Here is an 18180-nt window from a genome sequence, read left to right on the forward strand (position 1 = left end):
ATGGCCCCAGGGACCACCAGCTCCCTGGTGCTAACGCTCTATTGTATGGGGGGTGGGCCCCCATGCCACCCCTCACAGCCCTTGTAACCACCACCTCTTTGGGGCTGAAATCAAAGAAGAAAGGGGGTAGTTGTGGACCCCGGCCCTGGGGACAACCACCGCCCTGTGCAAATTCAAACATGGCTCTGGGGATTGCCACCTTCCAAGATTGACTCCTGCTACGTCCTGGGGTGCCCACCCCAAGGACATAGATGTCTGTTGTGACTTGGCGGGAGCTTTGACAGCTCCTGCCAAGTCACATCAAACACTCCAGTTCCAGCAAGAGAGAGCAGAAACTATTGCTCTCACAGAGAGGTTTAGCAGCTCCTTGTCAGTGACAGAAATGCCTGGCTCCCGCAGGCGGTTGTGACCGCGGGGACCTTCAGGCTCCCCTGTGGCTCCGAACGATAGTGACTGGCTGGCACCCAAGTGTTCTTATCGGGCCCTGAGGGATGGGGTCCCCAGGGCCGAGATCAGCCAGGGGAGGGGAGCTGCACACCCTTTGCTCCATTTAATGAAGGCTGGGCCCCATGGAATGAGGTCCCCGGGGGGCTGGGATCACTCCCCCCATTGAATGTTAGAGGTCCCAGGGGATGGGGTATCAGGGGACAAATTTGGATTGGTGGAGGGAGGGCCATGTAGCCCCCCCACACTGGACACTCAACCAACAAGGAAGCACTTACTAACTAACCAGTAGAAAGTGTTCCAGTTTGACAGACATTTTGTGCAAAACTGTGGACTTTTGTTTGATAAACGCACAGGCAAGCTTCCGTTCTGGCCATGATGCACATTCCACAGAAATTAAACAGCAGCAGGATGCACTTACAAATATAAACATTGCAGGTGCCACAGTTGAAGTTCCACTTCTGGAAAGGACAAATGATCCTAACTCCTGGGCTTGGCGAAGGCAAAGAAAGTGTTTTTACTCCGTGATTCCATACTGAAAAATGATCTGCAATCTTTTGTGGAGATGAATGCATCTTTCATCTATTGGAGCGCAATCACACACTCTCACACCCACATAGACCCTCTCACACCCAGACAGTTACTCTGATCTCACACCCAGAAAGACAGGTCCTGTGCTAACTCTCACTGTGCACGGCCAAAGGCTGTGTACAGCGTGAGGTTGGGTGGTTAGGGGGTTGGACGCAAGGACGGGCTGCACCAAAGGTTACAGGGACGTTTTAGGTAGGTTCTGAGTTTACTCGCACAAAACCATAGAAATTCAGCAGTTATAATTAGAGTTATTTCAAGTAACTATAACTCATACCCTAATGTAACTATGATTGTGCCCCTGCCATGCAGTTTTTTCTTCAATAATTTAACTGCTAATGTTTTAATGATATTTGTATTGACATTATAAAAGTTGTCATGAGTGCTGTAATATCTGGGGTAATTAGCAGTGCATGGTGAGGGTGCAAGTTATAGTTACCTTAGGATGTGTGCGGCAACGGTTGGCCACAGAGCCTGGCCACAGGCATTTGTACAATGGGTATGACGTATATGAAAGCCACACCCATCATGCTTGCGGTGCTGGCATCAACTGAGGCTGGCTCGCTGCACTACAGCATGTTAGAAGACGCAGAAACCAGATTGTAGCCCAACAAGCCTGACATGTTGTCTCTCAAGTTCTGGACACACCAACATTGGATGGAAGGGCAGAAGGCCTTGAGTGCCAGCCGAATTCCCTGCAGTTTCAACAGGCAGACGTGAAGAACCTGTTCCTTTGGAGACCACATGACTCTGATCCACAGATGCTCCTGGTGCGCCCCCCCACGTTGAGGAATCAGTTATTATCATAGCCATGGTCAGAGGAGAAGTGAAGGCCATTCCAGAGCTGAGGTTTGCCTTGTTCCCCCACCAAACCACTTCCATCGTAGTGCTAGGTATAATCACCATGGAGTCCAATAGGTCTCCTCTGTAAATGTGCAGACACAATTGCAGGGGCCTCATCTGTCAATGTGTATGCATGACTAGGAGATTAAATGAAGCTAGCAGACCCAGACAACCCAGAACCTTCAGAACTGGTACTCACACGCCCTGCTAAAAGGATGGGACCATTTCTTGGATGTTGGCAATATTCTGAAGAGGAAAACCATAGAGAAGGGTAGTGTTCAGTAAAGATCCTATGAACCAGATCCAATGGGATGGCCTAATGCCATCTCTGGTGACCCTGTTTTGATCAGCCACCCATCCAGGCATGGAAAAACAGGAGGAAAGCTCAATCTTGTGAAGTGGGCCGGAACAACTGCCATCACCTTCATGAACACTTGAGGTGCTGAGGTTAGTCCAAAAGGGAGCACTGCAAATTGGTAGTGCTTAGAACCCAGCAAAAAACACAAATGCTTACTATAGGAAGGGTATGTGAAAATACGCATCCTGTGTGTCAAGGCACACCATACAGCATCTTGAACATTTCCTTTCTGTGGTAGAATTTCATATTTTTGAGGTCCAGGATCAGACACACACATCCGTCCTTCTTGGGCACCAGGAAGTAACATGTGAAAGATGAGTAACATCTCTCACCCTTTTCCTGAATTTGCACTAACATCACTGCTCATTTCAGAAGGACTGTTGGCTAGGTGGTCTGTGGAAAGGATGGTGGATGATGGATGGAGGGTAGAGCCTGAAGGAAAGGAAGGGTGGAGCCTTTTTCCACTATTTGAAAAACCCACTGGTTCGAAGTAATGGCCTTCTAGACGTATAGAAAGAAGGTATCCACCCCACCTACAGGCTCCAAATAGGCTTGGGTACAGAGGATTAGGAGAAAACAAAATGTTGGGTGGATCTATGGCCCTTTCCTCTGGCTTTGCCTCTCAACTAACTGACCAACATATTTAGTTGTTACTAGGTTTGAGGCTGGTATTTTGCCACTCCTGAGAAGCCACAAGAATGCTGAAACTTGTTAAAATCTCTTGAAGGGGGTGGTAGCCGCAAAGAGCAGGCTGTAGCCTTGCTAGCTTTGAACCTCTCCAATGCTGAGTCAACCATGTCTCCGAACAAGTGCTCTCCATCGAAAGGCAAGTCCATCAATTTTGCCTACATTTCAGGAGAAAGGTTGGATGTCCTGAGGCAGGCATTCCATAGCCTTTTTTCACCTCTGTTTGAAATAACACCACTTCTGCTATGGGTAGTCCAGTAGGAAATTACATTCCATGTCCAAGTTAGGAGAAGTGTTGATGCCGTTAGCTGATAAAAAACATTTCAATTCTTGTCATTGGTCATCATGTTCCCACCTATATCGATAAGGATCAAGGGATCTGCGTCTGTGCCAAAAAGGCCATGTATGCAGCTTTTGTGATCCTCTTCTACTAGTCTTTAGGCCTCTGTTTGTGACCTGTTCTGTGCATGACATTGGGTTGTGGGTTGGCGTTGGTGGAGGGAGAGCCATCCAAGACATGGGTGATTGTGGTATCGAGTAGCGGAGCACAAGACCAAATAAAAGTGGAGTTGGCATCAGACCAGATAGATTGGCGCTAAGAATTGCCTGAGCAATAGGCATAAACATCTGGAGGCTGTAAAGTGCCATGTGATCTGAAGGTTGGCTGGATAGCACTGATGCTCTGGTAGAGATTGATTCCATGGCATTCAGAAACACCAATGGACCCCCAGAGGAGAAAGCTTACAGAACAAAACTTGAATCCTGGAATCAGCATACATGGATATCGATGTAGAATGATGGACCGTTGGTCTCTACAAGGTGGATGAATTAGTAGAAAAGGAAGTAATCAATGGAATTATCAGTTCGTAGTGGAATTAAACCGGGGTGCCAATCTGTAATGTGGACATTGAGTTCTGCAAATTTTGTCCTAACCTGATGATAACCAAGGTGCAACTCTATGGGTCAGAACACTGTCAATGATTTATGGTGTGAAGACTATTTTGGAATTCTATCAGCTATAAAGCAGCACTAAACTGTTGAACTTTGAATTTTCCCATGCTGCATTGAAATCAATTTTGAAATAGACTTTCCTATTGTTTTTTTGGTTTATCGCCCATTTTAATTGGTAACTCATACTGGCCATTTTTGTTTTCATGTATTTCACTTGCACTATGTGACCTCCCACTTCACAAGGAACATTTTTTGGACACTTTGTATGTCTTGTACATCATTTGTTGTTCTGCAATATTTAAGATCTCAATACGCATATGGTCTACTTGTACTACACTCATTAATAGTATTTTTGATGGTAGATAGGAGCAATCACGATCTAGACACAATCAATTATTTTGTTTTCTATTGATACCTAGTTGAACCTGGTTGTTCTCATTTTTCTGAAATTTATCTTGCAAGGACACCAAGCCCAATTGGTCTAGAAAATCTTATGTCTGGCTTTTCTGGACTTTCAAAAATACTGTAGAGCGGCACACATGGGTCCTCGTGAAATGGTTGCCTAGCAAGACTGACATCGTGTAACCCCATATAGACTGAGCAGTAGTAAGCAACAGTATCAGGGGTTGACCTCCAAGCATTTATATCTGCACCCCCAGAAATAGTAAATTGACAGTTTGGGACACCTATGAAAGACATGTGACGCTAACCAAATACCCATCAACACATTCTCCTGTCCATGGTAACTCACTTTTCATACCAGCATTGAAAACCAGCCCCTTTGATAAGTGGAAAAACTGAAACTGTCTCATAATTACATACATGTTACACGTTCCAGACCATTGAAACATGCAAGCAGTGCCCACCAACCATGCATGCAACTTAGGTTTCATCCTAGACTCAGCGCTCACCATGACCCAACAAGTCAACGCCGTTTTGTCCTCCTGCTTACACCCACTGCATTCTCCGCAAGATCTTCAGATGGGTCCCCACGGAAACAAGAAGAATGATCACCCAAGCCCTCGTCAGCAGCAGACTGGACTACGGCAACGCACTCTACGCGGAAACCACGACAAAGCTCCAGAAAAAATGACAGTATATACAGAACGCTTCCACATGCCTCATCCTCTACATCCCATGCCGCAACCGCCTCAGCCCACCTAATAGATGTACACTGGCTCCCCGTCAATAAGAGGATCACCTTTAAACTCCTCATCCACACTAACGAAGCACTCCACAACACTGGTACTGCCTACATCAACGAGCGGCTCACCTTCCACACTCCCAACCGACAACTCCGCTCCACCAACCTCTCTCTCGCCAACGTCCCTCGCATCCACGAACTACAGCCGGTGGCAGATCTTTCTCCTACCTCGGCGCCAAGACCTGGAACTCACTCCCCATTCACCTACGACAGACCCAGGACCTGCTGACCTTCAGGAAATACCTTAAGACCTGGCTGTTTGAGCAGTAGCACTTCTCCCTCCCTCCCCCATCAGCGCCTTGAAACCCTAGCGGGAGAGTAGTGCCCTTTACAAATTATTGATTTATTGATTTAAGTATGTTTTTCATCTTGACAAAAAGGAAAGATTCCATTAATCTCCGATACAACATTGGGTAATTAACCAGCCTGTCAGAGTGGCTGCTACCTAAGACCTAATCCCTAAGGAAACATTTGTAAAAGCAGCAGCATTCTAATAGAAGCCTATTCCCACATGCTTCACACCTACAGGATTCAAATAAATAAAGTCTTAGAAGGGTAGGTGGAGGAGGTGCAATGGCAGCAGTTATGGACGAGATGCCAACTATTATATCATATGATTGGATTCGCTGCCAGTAAAATCGCATACATTTTACCCCCATGCTGATGAACAGTTTTGGAGATGGTGTGGCCTATTTCAAGAAGTCAGAGAGATTTGGTGGAACTGTTTATATATCAAACCTTTATGATGGGGATCTTGGAGGCCATGGAAACAACCTATGGATATCTCATTTTACTCGGCCCTAGATTCTGTCTTGGTGGTCCCCAGGTTCACCTCTACCTGAGCATCAAACTAGGGCACCCTTGCCATTAATGTGGAATTGCTTGGGGACAGCATATACTACATTGCCCCCTTACTGGAAAAAAAGACACCCCTTTCCATCTGTCACTGGCACATAAGGTTGTGGAATGGTGATGGAGAATTCCTAAGATCATAAGCCAATCAGTATAATTGTTTTGACAGGAAGAGGAGCTCAGTTTTGAACTATCTATCTAAAGGTATTTCAACCCTCACCTGCCTTCCTAGACTGAGATCCCTAAATCTGAGTACTTATTAAGGACAGCCTTGTGAAGCATTAATGCGATTTGTGAAAGCCAAGTGGTGGCAGCAAATAAGAACTGTAATGAAACTCCCAGTATTGAAGTGACCGCAACATAGGGAGGAATATTTCAATATTCTAGACATGTTGTTAGGTTTCAGGAAAGGGAGATGTGGGGTTGTAAATTGTTTAAACATGTTAGATGTGTGGGAACAGGGCTGATTGCAGAGGCCCCATAAGGTTTTGCCCCCATTTTCCACTTTTTGCTGGTGTTTTCCTGACTCTGATGGTGCCCTGGGTACTGCTAACCAGTCCCAGGGCCTGTGCTCTGTGTAAAATCAGAATGAAAATTAGGCTAATTATAATTGGCTAAGTCAAACTACCTGTAAGTCCCTAGTATATGGTAGGGCATGTAGGTTTAGGGACCCCAGCATAGGTAGTGCACCCATAGATGCACTGCTGAGGTGCCCAGTGTCATTTTAAAGGCAGTCCTGCCTTGCTGGCTGCTTTTAAATTAAAGTTATATGCAAATTCGAATTTGGAATTAAAAGTAGTTCCAAAGCCTTAAACTACCTTATTTTTACATATAAGTCACCCCTAAGGTGTTCCCTATGTGCCCCTAGGGCTGGGTGCCATGTAACTATAAGAAGGGACCTTATAAAAATAGTTTTATAAGCCCTGGTGAGGTAAAACAGCCAAATTCGATTTCCCTCATTGTAGTGAATGGCCTCCATAGGCTAGAATGGGGAGACTTTATTTTAATTTTAAAAGTCCCCTTAAGTAACAGATAGCAAGAGTTTGGTATCAAATTAATTGTTATAATAAATCCCACAAACTTCCAGTTGTTGGATTTAATATAACTTGTTCAGGTAAAGAGTTTTAAACTTTACCTGAAAAGTTGCCAACTTCAGCCCTGCAGTGTTTTTGCTGCTGTGCTCTGATTGGCCAGCCTCTGGGAGCCTGGCCAGGCTGACTTGATGAGGTGTGAAGTGGCCTGGCTTCACACAAAGAGATGTGCCTGTGGGAGGAGATCTCCCCTCAGCACATGGTGAGGCAGGAAGGGGGAGGGCTGCCAAACTGGTCTTCAAAGGCTGAGAAGGACATTTGGAGCAACCCAGCAACACCCCCACATCCTGCAAACCCAGGCAATTAGGTGTCCCCTTGATTAGATTAGGAGAGGGGAGGAGAGGGGTGTGTTTAGGATTTTTAGCCACACCAGTGGGTGGGCTCAGCCAGATGTAACCTCCAAAAATCACTTTCAGCCATGATGGATTTTTGAGGAATGTTGCTCCCTGGGATTGATTTTTGCAACACTTCCCAGGAAGTGGTCATCACAGTGGGAAGGACCCTGCACCTGACTGGAGAACCAGGACCCCCCTGGTTTTCACCCAGGAGCAAGGATACAACTGGCAGACCTGCACCCACACCTCAGTTCCCTACCAGATCCCCATCAGATTCCAACAAGGAAGAACCACAGGAGAAGAAGGACTGCCATGCTGGACCCCTGGCCTCCACCTGGACCTTGCACTCTGAAGCACTGCACCAGCTGCACACTTGGGCTTCACCACAAGGACTTTGCCTGGCTTCAACTGGTTCAAGGAGGGACTCCATGTTTGCTACAGGTGTAAAATTGCTAACCAGAGTCCCCTGCACCAACTCCTGAAGGAACCAACCAGCTGACCACTGTCCAGTGGCCAAAAAGGAGTTTGCACCAGGTGCATTCTGGGAGTTGTAGTCCACACCCCTAAGGATCATCACAGAGCCTCTGGAACCTTGGGGTGAGCTGTGGACCCCAAAAGAACCTTAAAGGAACATCTGGAAGAAGATCCAGAAGTTTGGAGAAGTTTGGAGAACTTTTGAGAAAAGCTCCATAGAGGGACCGGCCCGCCGCGGCAACTCTAACCGGCTTGCCTCAACCGTGACCCAGCCTGACTTGCAGGTTCGTCCCGGTGAAGAAAATCTCCAAAAAAGAGACTAAGGGCCTCATTCCGACCCTGGCGGTCATGGACCGCCAGGGCCGGGGACGGAGAAAGCACCGCCAACAGGCTGGCGGTGCTTCTGGGGCTATTCTGACCGCGGCGGTAAAGCCGCGGTCAGAAAAGGGGAACCGGCGGTTTCCCGCCGGTTTTCCCCTGCCCCAGGGAATCCTCCACGGCAGCGCTGCAAGCAGCGCCGCCATGGGGATTCCGACCCCCTTCCCGCCAGCCTGTTCCTGGCTGTTTACACCGCCAGGAAGAGGCTGGCGGGAACGGGTGTCGTGGGGCCCCTGGGGGCCCCTGCAGTGCCCATGCCACTGGCATGGGCACTGCAGGGGCCCCCTAACAGGGCCCCATTCTGGTTTTTAGTGTCTGCAAAGCAGACACTGAAAATCGCGACGGGTGCCACTGCACCCATCGCTCACCAGCAACTCCGCCGGCTCCATTCGGAGCCAGCTTCATCGTTGCTGGGGCTTTCCCGCTGGGCGGGCGGGTGGCCTTTTGGCGGTCGCCCGCCCGCCCAGCAGGAAAGTCAGAATGACCGCCGCGGTCATTTGACCGCAGTGCGGTCTTCTGGCCATCTCCGTCCGGCGGGCGGCGCCCGCCGCCCGCCGGGGTCGGAATGACCCCCTAAGTCTGAACGTAGGAAGTTGACTGGCACCTCCCAGTCAGTGTATCCGAGGAGGGCTCCAAGGACGTCGGATCAAGATCCAGGTTTGTCCCACTCGAAGGATTTTCACCTGGAAAAAACGACTAAGTCCAAAGGTAAAAATCTCCATAAAGGGCTCCCGCAACGCGTATCCGGAGAAGAGTTCCAGGAGGTCGGATTGGACTGGCAGGTTCGTCCCGCTTAAGAAAATCTTCAGAAAAATGACTAAGTCTGAAGGTAAACTTTTGACCGAGGCCTCCCGCGGGCTGTAGCCAAGCCGGGCTCCACCACGGTCGGCCTTAATCTTTGACTTTGCCCCAGTCGAGGTGCGACCAGATGACCAGAATGGCGCTTTTTGTTTCTAGGTGCTAGAAAACAATAATTCTTTAAAAATTCATATCTCCAGTTCCCCTTATCCGATTTTATTCGGTTTTGTGTCATTTTAAAGATAAATATATAATCTGTTTTTATAAATTGGTTTTGGATTTTTAAACTGTTTCCTGTGTTTTATTTAATTACTGTTTTGTGATATTTGAATGCTTTACACTCTGTCTCCTAAGTTAAGCCTTGTCGCTCGTTGCCAAGCTACCAAGGGCAACCTAACTGGACCTAAGTGGAGGTTAGTGGCCTATTGCTAAGTGTAGGTACCTACCTGCCCTTACCAATAACCCATTTCCCAACATTAGATAAATATTATATAAATAATCTGCACTTGCCTTTTGGAGAATACTATTATTGCAGTGGTTTTCTTATGTATCTCTCTGTCACATTAATATGATAACACAATAACAACTAGAGTTCTACTAAGCAACACAATACTTACTCCCCAAATGCACTGCTCATTGTATTAAACTGAGTGCCTAATGTTGTGGAGGTGGCAACTGCCTTTAGTGATACCCATTGTATTATGGGGGTAGAGCATGGGGTAGAGCATGGTAATCTGCAAGACCCTGCACAAACACGGCATTATGCACCTGCCACTATCCCAAAATATTAATGTATTACAATAAATACATAACTAGTAATAAGTATAGTATGGCCACATATTACGATATTTAAACAGGTGCAGAGAGTGTAATATGCTATTTATTACCATTGTTGAATGATTTTGGGAAAGACCTTTATTGATATGCAATGAAATTAATTGAATTCAGTATATATATTGCTTCAATACCCATGTTACCTAGTGTGTCGAGTTCACATTTGTTGATGACTCATATCTGCTTTCCTAATGCTTTGATTATAAAAAAAGTACGCTATGCATACCTTCATGAATATGTTGATGTAAACCATATATGTATTGTACCTCTTTGCCCACTTTTCTGACACACCTCCTCCCATCACGTATGCCCACTTAGGCTTGTGGATTGTTATACTTTGAATCATGTACACTTGTATACGCATTACTTCTTGGCATAATAAACTTTATGATATGAAAAAGATATATGAACGCGCACAGTCAAATTCTCTTGGTAAGTTAAGTGATGGGGAGAAATTTAATACATAATACCCTAGGTTACTTTTAAATACTTTCTCAATATTGTTGGCTTCTATCAGTCTCTATCAGTCTTGCGAGAAGGTATTTATTCATTTGCTTTAGAAAGGTTTGATATCTACAGCATCCAGATAAGGTGGAGAAATGATATAATATACTTATTATGTAAATGTTCGGAAAACCAAAATTAATAAAACTGTTTGTCAGCAATTGCTTTTTGAGTATGCCTGGTGCAGAGAGAATTTCAAGTGATTTATTTTTTTAGAGAAAAACTGAATGATTGCTTTCATGCCACCAATTTGGTTAAATGTCAGTTTTCTTTCTTTTGATATCCCAGCTTGTTTCCAATAAGCATGATTTTTATCCCTTGCTAGCACTTGAAAAATAAGAACATTGTGTTTTAGGAGAGTCTGATAATCAGAGGAACTTTGAAATAAACAACGCTTAGGAGGTAGCTTGGAAGAGCACTGGTGACAAAATATGTCAAATACAACACAAATAAAATGGACACATATAAGAGCATCTTCAAACTGTCATTATGGATGCTACGTGTCTGAAACATATTTTTTCATGTCTAATTATTTTTTTGGCCACAAAATGTAATTTAAGTACTCTTCTAGTGGGTGTTCTTTTTTATTTTAATCAACCTTCACTTGTTTTGATTCCCACCATATTGTCGAGGTAAGAAGATGTGGAGTTTCGAATAGTAAACCTACTTCCATGTATATGTTTATCTTCAGGATCTGTTGAGTTTCTGTATTGTGCAGTCTACACAGGGAGGTCGGCATTATCTACCTTGTTGTTGTGACAGCTCTAATCGACAGAGATGTCACTTCTTCCACGCTTAAAATTGGCAAACCTTAACAAATAGGAAGCATCCATAGTTTATGAATGCTTCCTCTTTGCTATGGAGTGTTAGTTATCATGTGATATGAAGCATGCTGTAACATGGTCAAATTCCATTAATGCTGTGCAGGCCCTTATCTGTGTGGTTCAAGTGGACTTTGTTAACCGTTGGTCTAAAGTACAGGTCTCAATGTAAGTCTATGTTTGGTTTTAGTTCTGCACATTTTGCCGACAGCAAAAAAACATAGGAAGGACGAAACAATAACAAGACACCCTTACTTACGGCCAGCCAGTGTTTGTGTAGAAATCCAAGCAGAAGAGCTACCGTATCCAGAACTGGTGCTAGCAGCCACATTAAATCTATACCATCTGAACTTTTTCAGTTCAGACACAGTCTTCTCTATGAGGTAACCATCGTCATACAGATAGTGCTCTTGAGTGTATTGCACGCATGCTGCCGGTTCCCATTTATTGCAGTTGGTGGATTGAAGTTGTGTTGTGATTTTGTAGTATCTTAAATAACCAGGGACATGATCTGGTCTTGTCCATCTCAAAGTGACACTTGTGGAAGAAACATTAGTAAAACTAATATCTTTGAGAGCAGAGGGCACTACAAAAGAAAAATATATTATTGGTTGCTATACTCTGCAAAGTAGTTTAAACAGACATGTGACAACAATACGAACACCAATATTTCAAGTGCTGACTTTTAAAATGATTAAATTACTATCAAATTGTTTTCCAATTAAATTTATCATTTGCAATTTTATTTCCTGTTTTATAAAAGTGAATTCAGCTGGGAAATAAAAAGGGTTGTTACCTGTTTAGTAATTCGTTATGCTAGAGAACTTTAACAAGTTTTCCATATTTCAGTGTCGGTACCTTATATAGATGAAAGCGCATTTTGTAAACGGATAATATTTTTGACTACGATTCCATAAAAGAAATGTAAGGTTAAACAGATTTATTGTGAAGTTTGGCATGAACACTACGTGTAGGATAATTTAGTTTAAATTATTGTATGTTAATTCTTGTTTAAATCTGCATTTAGTTAATTTAAATAACGATGGCAATCAAATACATTAACATCAGAATGCGAAGTAAATTATGAAAATATGTTAAAGGAATCTGCAGTAACAACAAATTAAAAAGAGAATCTTCCCTGGAAATTGAAAAGTTAAGTAGATTTTAAGGAGGTCACAGTCTAAAAGAATCATATTATTATACACATATTTTGCATTGAAATTAAAATAAAATACATTATCTTAATCAAATGCGTAAAGATCAAATTTGTTCCAGAATAATATATGTGCACTCAAGACACAAGGAGAAATAACAACCAGCACTGACTGACAAGACACAGATCAGCTAATGAAATTACATCTTTTCTAGAAAATAACACCGAAATTATACACTGTGCTTACTAAAATAAAAAACACTGACAAGGGCTTAATGCACAGAGGGTCATAGGACAAAAATACATCCATGTACGGGAACTGTAAATGCCTATTGTGTCCCACAATGCATACACTCTATGCTATAGTGATAGTGACATCTGAACAAATTGACTTTAACAGTATTTTTCAAAGTAATGTACAATTTTGGAATTCAGTTGTGTATTTAATCTATATAAAACTGAAATTTTGGTTGCTTTAAAACTGAAAAATACAAAAATAGAGACATGCAGTTATGTTGCAATATTTCTTTTACTTTACCAATATAATCACAAACCATTTTAGGCTAGGGTGTTACTTTGCAAGTTGGAATGGAGCAGACACACAAGAGTATCATAATGCATACACATGTAGTCATGCATAGCAGCAATTCTATTTTACTTTCCCAACATGTTGAACTGCCATTTTGAAGGGAAAATAAAAAATGTAAATCAAAGAGAGCACAAGTGCAAAAAAGACAGCGGGTGGCTCAACAACAATTTGTAGCTGCTAGACCCTCATTAAAAATATATAATAAACATGGGAAAGGAGGACGGGATCTGAGAGGGGAGCAGGACGGAGAACATCAGATAGTGGAAGACAGAGATAAGTGAATAGGAAACTTAGGAACCGCAAAACAAGGATTTGCAATGCAATAGGTCTTGCATTTGCTTGAGTTACAGCTATTGGCATTGTAAATTATTAACTGGACTTTTCTTGCCCCATAAATTGGTCAACCCTGCCTCATAATTTGGCTTTTTCCTGATGTAGAATTACAGTGGCCCTGCATATAACTAAAACACTTCATGTATCTCCTTCCTCTAAATGCTGAAAAAAATGAAATGTTGCCATTTAGTATGCTAATTAAAACTTACCATGCTACCTTGTAAAAGTTCGAACAGAATGATATTCCTCCAACATTCCTTTCTAAACATAGAGGGAATTATATTTTTTTGTATTTGATATCAAACCCTAAAGTAGCAGCAAGGTTCCAGTAAGATGATTAAAGAAGGATAAAAAAATCAAAAGATAAAAAAAAAATAGTTTCAGAGTAGGCCGTCGGTTGCCACTGTAACAATGAAAGGAACTGGAATGCCTCATGTGTTCCAAGGAAAACATGAGAAAGCATGGAGAAGGTGTGGCACACCAACTAGAGCTGCCAGCTTTGGAACTAAGGACCGGGGTTTGAGTCACGGTGTCAGCTCGACATACAAACAAAAAATGAAAATGCCCTTGTTTAATATAGCTGGTAGTTATGTAAAGCCTCCGATACCTTTAGGTGGAGGTTGTGTGTGTCTTTTGCTTCATGTGTCTACTTTAAAAGTGCAACCTACGGGTGTGTGTGCAGTTTTTTGCAAGCATCCTTGGTGGTCACATGACATAGGATGCTCACACGTGTGAAATCCTGGTTCCCTACCATGAAACAATAACAGGTTTGAACAAGTAATTAAATAAAAAACGGAGGAGGTAAACATAAAGCGCGGAGTGCCGCACAGTCAAAATGAAAGGAACTGGAATGCCTCATGCACTCCACAGAAACATGGTAGAACAGGGAGAAGGTGTGGCACAATGGCTAGAGCTGCTGATTTTGAAACTGAGGACCCGGGTTTGAGTCACATCATCGACTCAACATCACCTAATCCCCTGGTGGTTACAAAAAATGCATATTTCCTTGTGTATGGTAGCTGGTACTTATGTAAAACCTCCAATACCTTTGGGTAGAGTTTGGGCAAAGACGTAATTAAATAAACAAACCGGGCAGGCACAATCGGTAAACAGAATCAAAACCAAGGAAGGGTGGGAGCCAGCCAGCTGAGAGAGCATCAAAAGAGGGTGCAGAGCAAAGAAGAGCAAATTTGACCAAGATAACATCCTGATTTACAGCCTTGTTTACACTGAAGCTAAGCTGAGAGCAAGAATGCTCTGCAAATGAAAAAGGAAGCTTCACTGAACAGAAGCAGGAAATGAAGAGGAAAAAAGTTCCCCAAAGAAAAGATGACAAAGCACAATTATACAGTAGTTGGTCCGTGCTCCCAAAGAGCAATAGGAGTGACAAGTAGGCATGACCAACCACTAGCACGCTAGGGTTTTAAAATGACACAGACATGAACAAATGAAATGGCTTTAAGCCCACAGTACAAGTATACTTAAAAGTATACAAGAGGGGATACGCTTACACTTAACCTAAAAAATTAACAGATTGTTTCAGAAGAAGTAAGTGAAAAGAAAGCATGCGGAGAGGTCAGAAACATGCAGAGGTTAGAGCTGGGACACATACGTAACTTCATGGAATGCTGAATACACAACAGCATGTCAGCAGTGGAAGGATATAACTTATCCAATCACAAAACTGAAAGACTGAAATGCTCCTGGTGGGAACAACTACAAAAGAGGGGGCAAACTATCAGTTAAAAAACAGACATCTGAAACACACAACAAAGTCATCCCAAAAAGGGCAAGGTTTTAACCAAAAGCCCACTCTCATAATATGTTCTATATTGGACAAATAAGACTGCTAACAAACAACCACAGCTATCTGTAGCAAAGACCTAAAAATAAGCTTCTAAAACCCAGTTCAGTTCTTTACAGCAAATATTAAAAGGGAAGTTACAATCAGAGGACAATTTCCATGCCTTTATGTACGCATCCATTTAGGCAGGGTGTCCAATAGGTTTAGGAGGGCTGAATCCAAGTCAGATTTTCAGAGTACTGCATGAACATGTATATGTAGAGACTCCTTCAATACTAATGTGGTTTGGATTAGGTACATCTTGACCCATGATTGTCACCAGTGACAAGAGGCACTGAGATTATCTTTGATTAGCGTTGTGGGTACATTTTAGCTCCTTGTTTGGGCACAGTATTTGGCCTAGCTTAGGCTTGTGGCCCGTGCCCTTTTATTTATATAGTATGCTACGTTTTGATATATTCAATTTTATTCATTTTAGTGTTAATTTTAAAACAACTTGTTTTAGCAGCAATGTTTTTATTTTTATAATCTGTCACTATTCTGCTTTTCAGAGTTATGGATTACATGTTTTTTATTGTGTTTTTATCCCAGGTTACCAGGAACAGAAAAGGGGCACACAGGATAATATTTTGTATTGCTGCCAAAGACTGCGTAAACAGTCCAGGGCTTAGGTACGTAGCAACATCAGGCTTCTGTGCAAAAACGATCATGTCCCCTATATAAACATATTGTGGAACAAAGGGCATTCAATGGGGTTCCAGACAGGATTTTCCATCAATACATGCCAGTAAACGGTCGACCTCAGCCTTTGTGTCTATACAAAGCCTGATCTGGGGACTGGAGGCCTGCCCTCGTACCAAGGTAAAGGGGGTGGGGTGTGCTTCTCATGGACTCTGCACAGACAGATTTTGGCCTACATTGCCATGCTCTCCCTAGGAGCCAAAGATTGGTTCTAAGTAGTAATTATATATTTATGTTATTGGGGGTTGGGGTTGTTTATATTTACATCTCTGATTTTCACAATCCTGATTTAATTAGTCCTCATCATTGTGGCTCATGCATTTTATTGTAGATTGCAGTCTTTTCAATAAATGTATTAAAAACTATCCTGCATCTCTTTTCTTGCCTATGTGTGTGAAAGAGACTGAATGTGGAGAGAAAAGGGTAAGACTTGTTCACCACAATTTCTCGGAGGGCTTATTCAGAGTTTCATGCGCTTGGCTGCCACAAATCATGTTTACCGTTTGGGTTTGGGTGAGGTGCTGCTAGAGAGCCAGGAGGGTTGGGCCAACAGCTGCCAATTAGTTTGGGAGTGACTCAGTTGCCTACAAGCAGAGGTGCTGCTACCCCAAAACCAGCAGTCTAGTTGTGATACAAGAGTCCGTACAACTTGGCGCCACCAACGATGGTGTAGGCACTAATTTACGAGTCTCCTGAGTATCTCAGTCTCACACACACTGAAGGTACCCTATGTACCATTATACAGAGACATCTGTGCTCTTAGGTACAATTCTCCTCAGCTGAATAGGGAGCACCTACCTAGGCTGTAGGTTGTTCAAGCTTGAACCTTAAAAGGATTTCCCCGTTGGTGTTTGCAACCCTAACACCTAGTTTTAATATGGCAAAGGTGATAAACATTTGAGAGAACTGCAGACATCTGCATACACAGTTTCTTTTAGCTCATGGCTTAACAGAAGAGGGTGGGGATGTTACATTTGTTGTGAAAGACCATGACGCATATAGGACAGAAATATTTAACTCCTGGGTCACCTTTCCTGAAACAGATGCAAGTGCACATACATTCCACACATACAGAATAGCAAAACGTACCACAACAGTACCAAGCTTATGAATACTTAGAGATACCTTTCTCTTATCAAGAACATCAAACCCTGTTTAATGGTGGCCTTTCACATGTAATACAGCCTGTGGGATTAGGTCTTTTACGTAATGAGGGACTGACGTGGCCAATACTTGGCAGATACAAAGCACATCCCAATGTGCAGGCTATGCCAGTAGCTGAAGTGCGTACACTTTACAATGAGCTACTAGCAATATATAGAAGTGGAATACAATTCATAATGCAGACTTTGAACAAGGGCTGCTTCAGCTGTTCATCACTTGGCCATTCCAGGAATTATTCCACAAACAGTACACTCAATATTGGGAAAAGCAAGAAGATTCTGTTCAGGATTGCACAAAAAACAAATCAGCTGGAATCTGTGTTTCCTCATACGGGACCCCCAGACAAACAGAATTCTCAGAATGTGGTTTTCATTTGGTACGGTTCCCTCAATGGAGGACTGTAACACTTTGGATTCAGTCTTTACTGCAATTTACACCACCACACTGTACCCCGTCAATTGCAAATTTACCGGAAGGGTTAAAACAAATTGAAAATGAACACGGGGCTGCCCCAGCCCTGGACATGGGGATGAAACTGATACACAATTTTGACATAGTGTCCTCATTTATTTTATTCAACATGAAAGGGGAAGCAGCAGCGTTGGCCATTTGCCAATGGCTCTGGGAGATTCCTCAACTGGAACAGGAGTGAGTGCTGCCAAAGATTATTTCCAAAACCTATACTAGTAGACGAAGGGGTGGTCTGGGCACCAGACCACCTAAACCACAAATTCAATGTTCTAAAAAGCTAGGAGGAACAAAAACAAATTAAAGACAGAAGAAGTCAGAGGACAATCTCGGCAACCGGAGACCTCTGAAAGAATATTTAATCTATGAAACAGAGAAACTTTAAAAACCCCTGATAGATACCAATATACTGGTACACATCCCTCTTGTTCCTTTCAGCATACACCAGATAAATGGAGTGAGACAGCGGGACGATTAGAAATGCGCAATGACTACATGAAGCCGAAGAAGGACCCAATTTAAAAAGAAGAAAGTGGTTGCAATTTCAATCAAAGATGCCAGCCAAGCTGAGAACGTTGTTGAAGAACAGGACATGGGCAGTGACTTTGCTAGAGAGTATGGCAGAAATCACGATTTGTCACCAGAATGTTATAGATCATCTGAATCCCATTGGGATTTTGAACATGATTACAGCCCGAACGACTGTGATATTCTACTGGCAGAAAAAGATTGGCAACCTAAATTTGTCCACAAGCTCCCACATGGG

General features: G+C 43.1%; 1 protein-coding gene across 1 annotated transcript in view; it reads right to left on the reverse strand.

Moving 5' to 3' along the window:
- Positions 1-18180, reverse strand: part of PTPRQ (protein tyrosine phosphatase receptor type Q) — a 1423303-nt gene that overhangs the window by 387007 nt on the left and 1018116 nt on the right. The window contains exon 43 of the mRNA XM_069227528.1: positions 11422-11748. Coding sequence (XP_069083629.1) covers positions 11422-11748 — 327 coding nt within the window. The remainder of the gene's footprint in view (positions 1-11421; positions 11749-18180) is intronic.

The sequence above is a fragment of the Pleurodeles waltl genome, chromosome 4_1 (genome assembly GCF_031143425.1).
Source record: "Pleurodeles waltl isolate 20211129_DDA chromosome 4_1, aPleWal1.hap1.20221129, whole genome shotgun sequence".
Lineage (NCBI taxonomy): Eukaryota > Metazoa > Chordata > Amphibia > Caudata > Salamandridae > Pleurodeles > Pleurodeles waltl.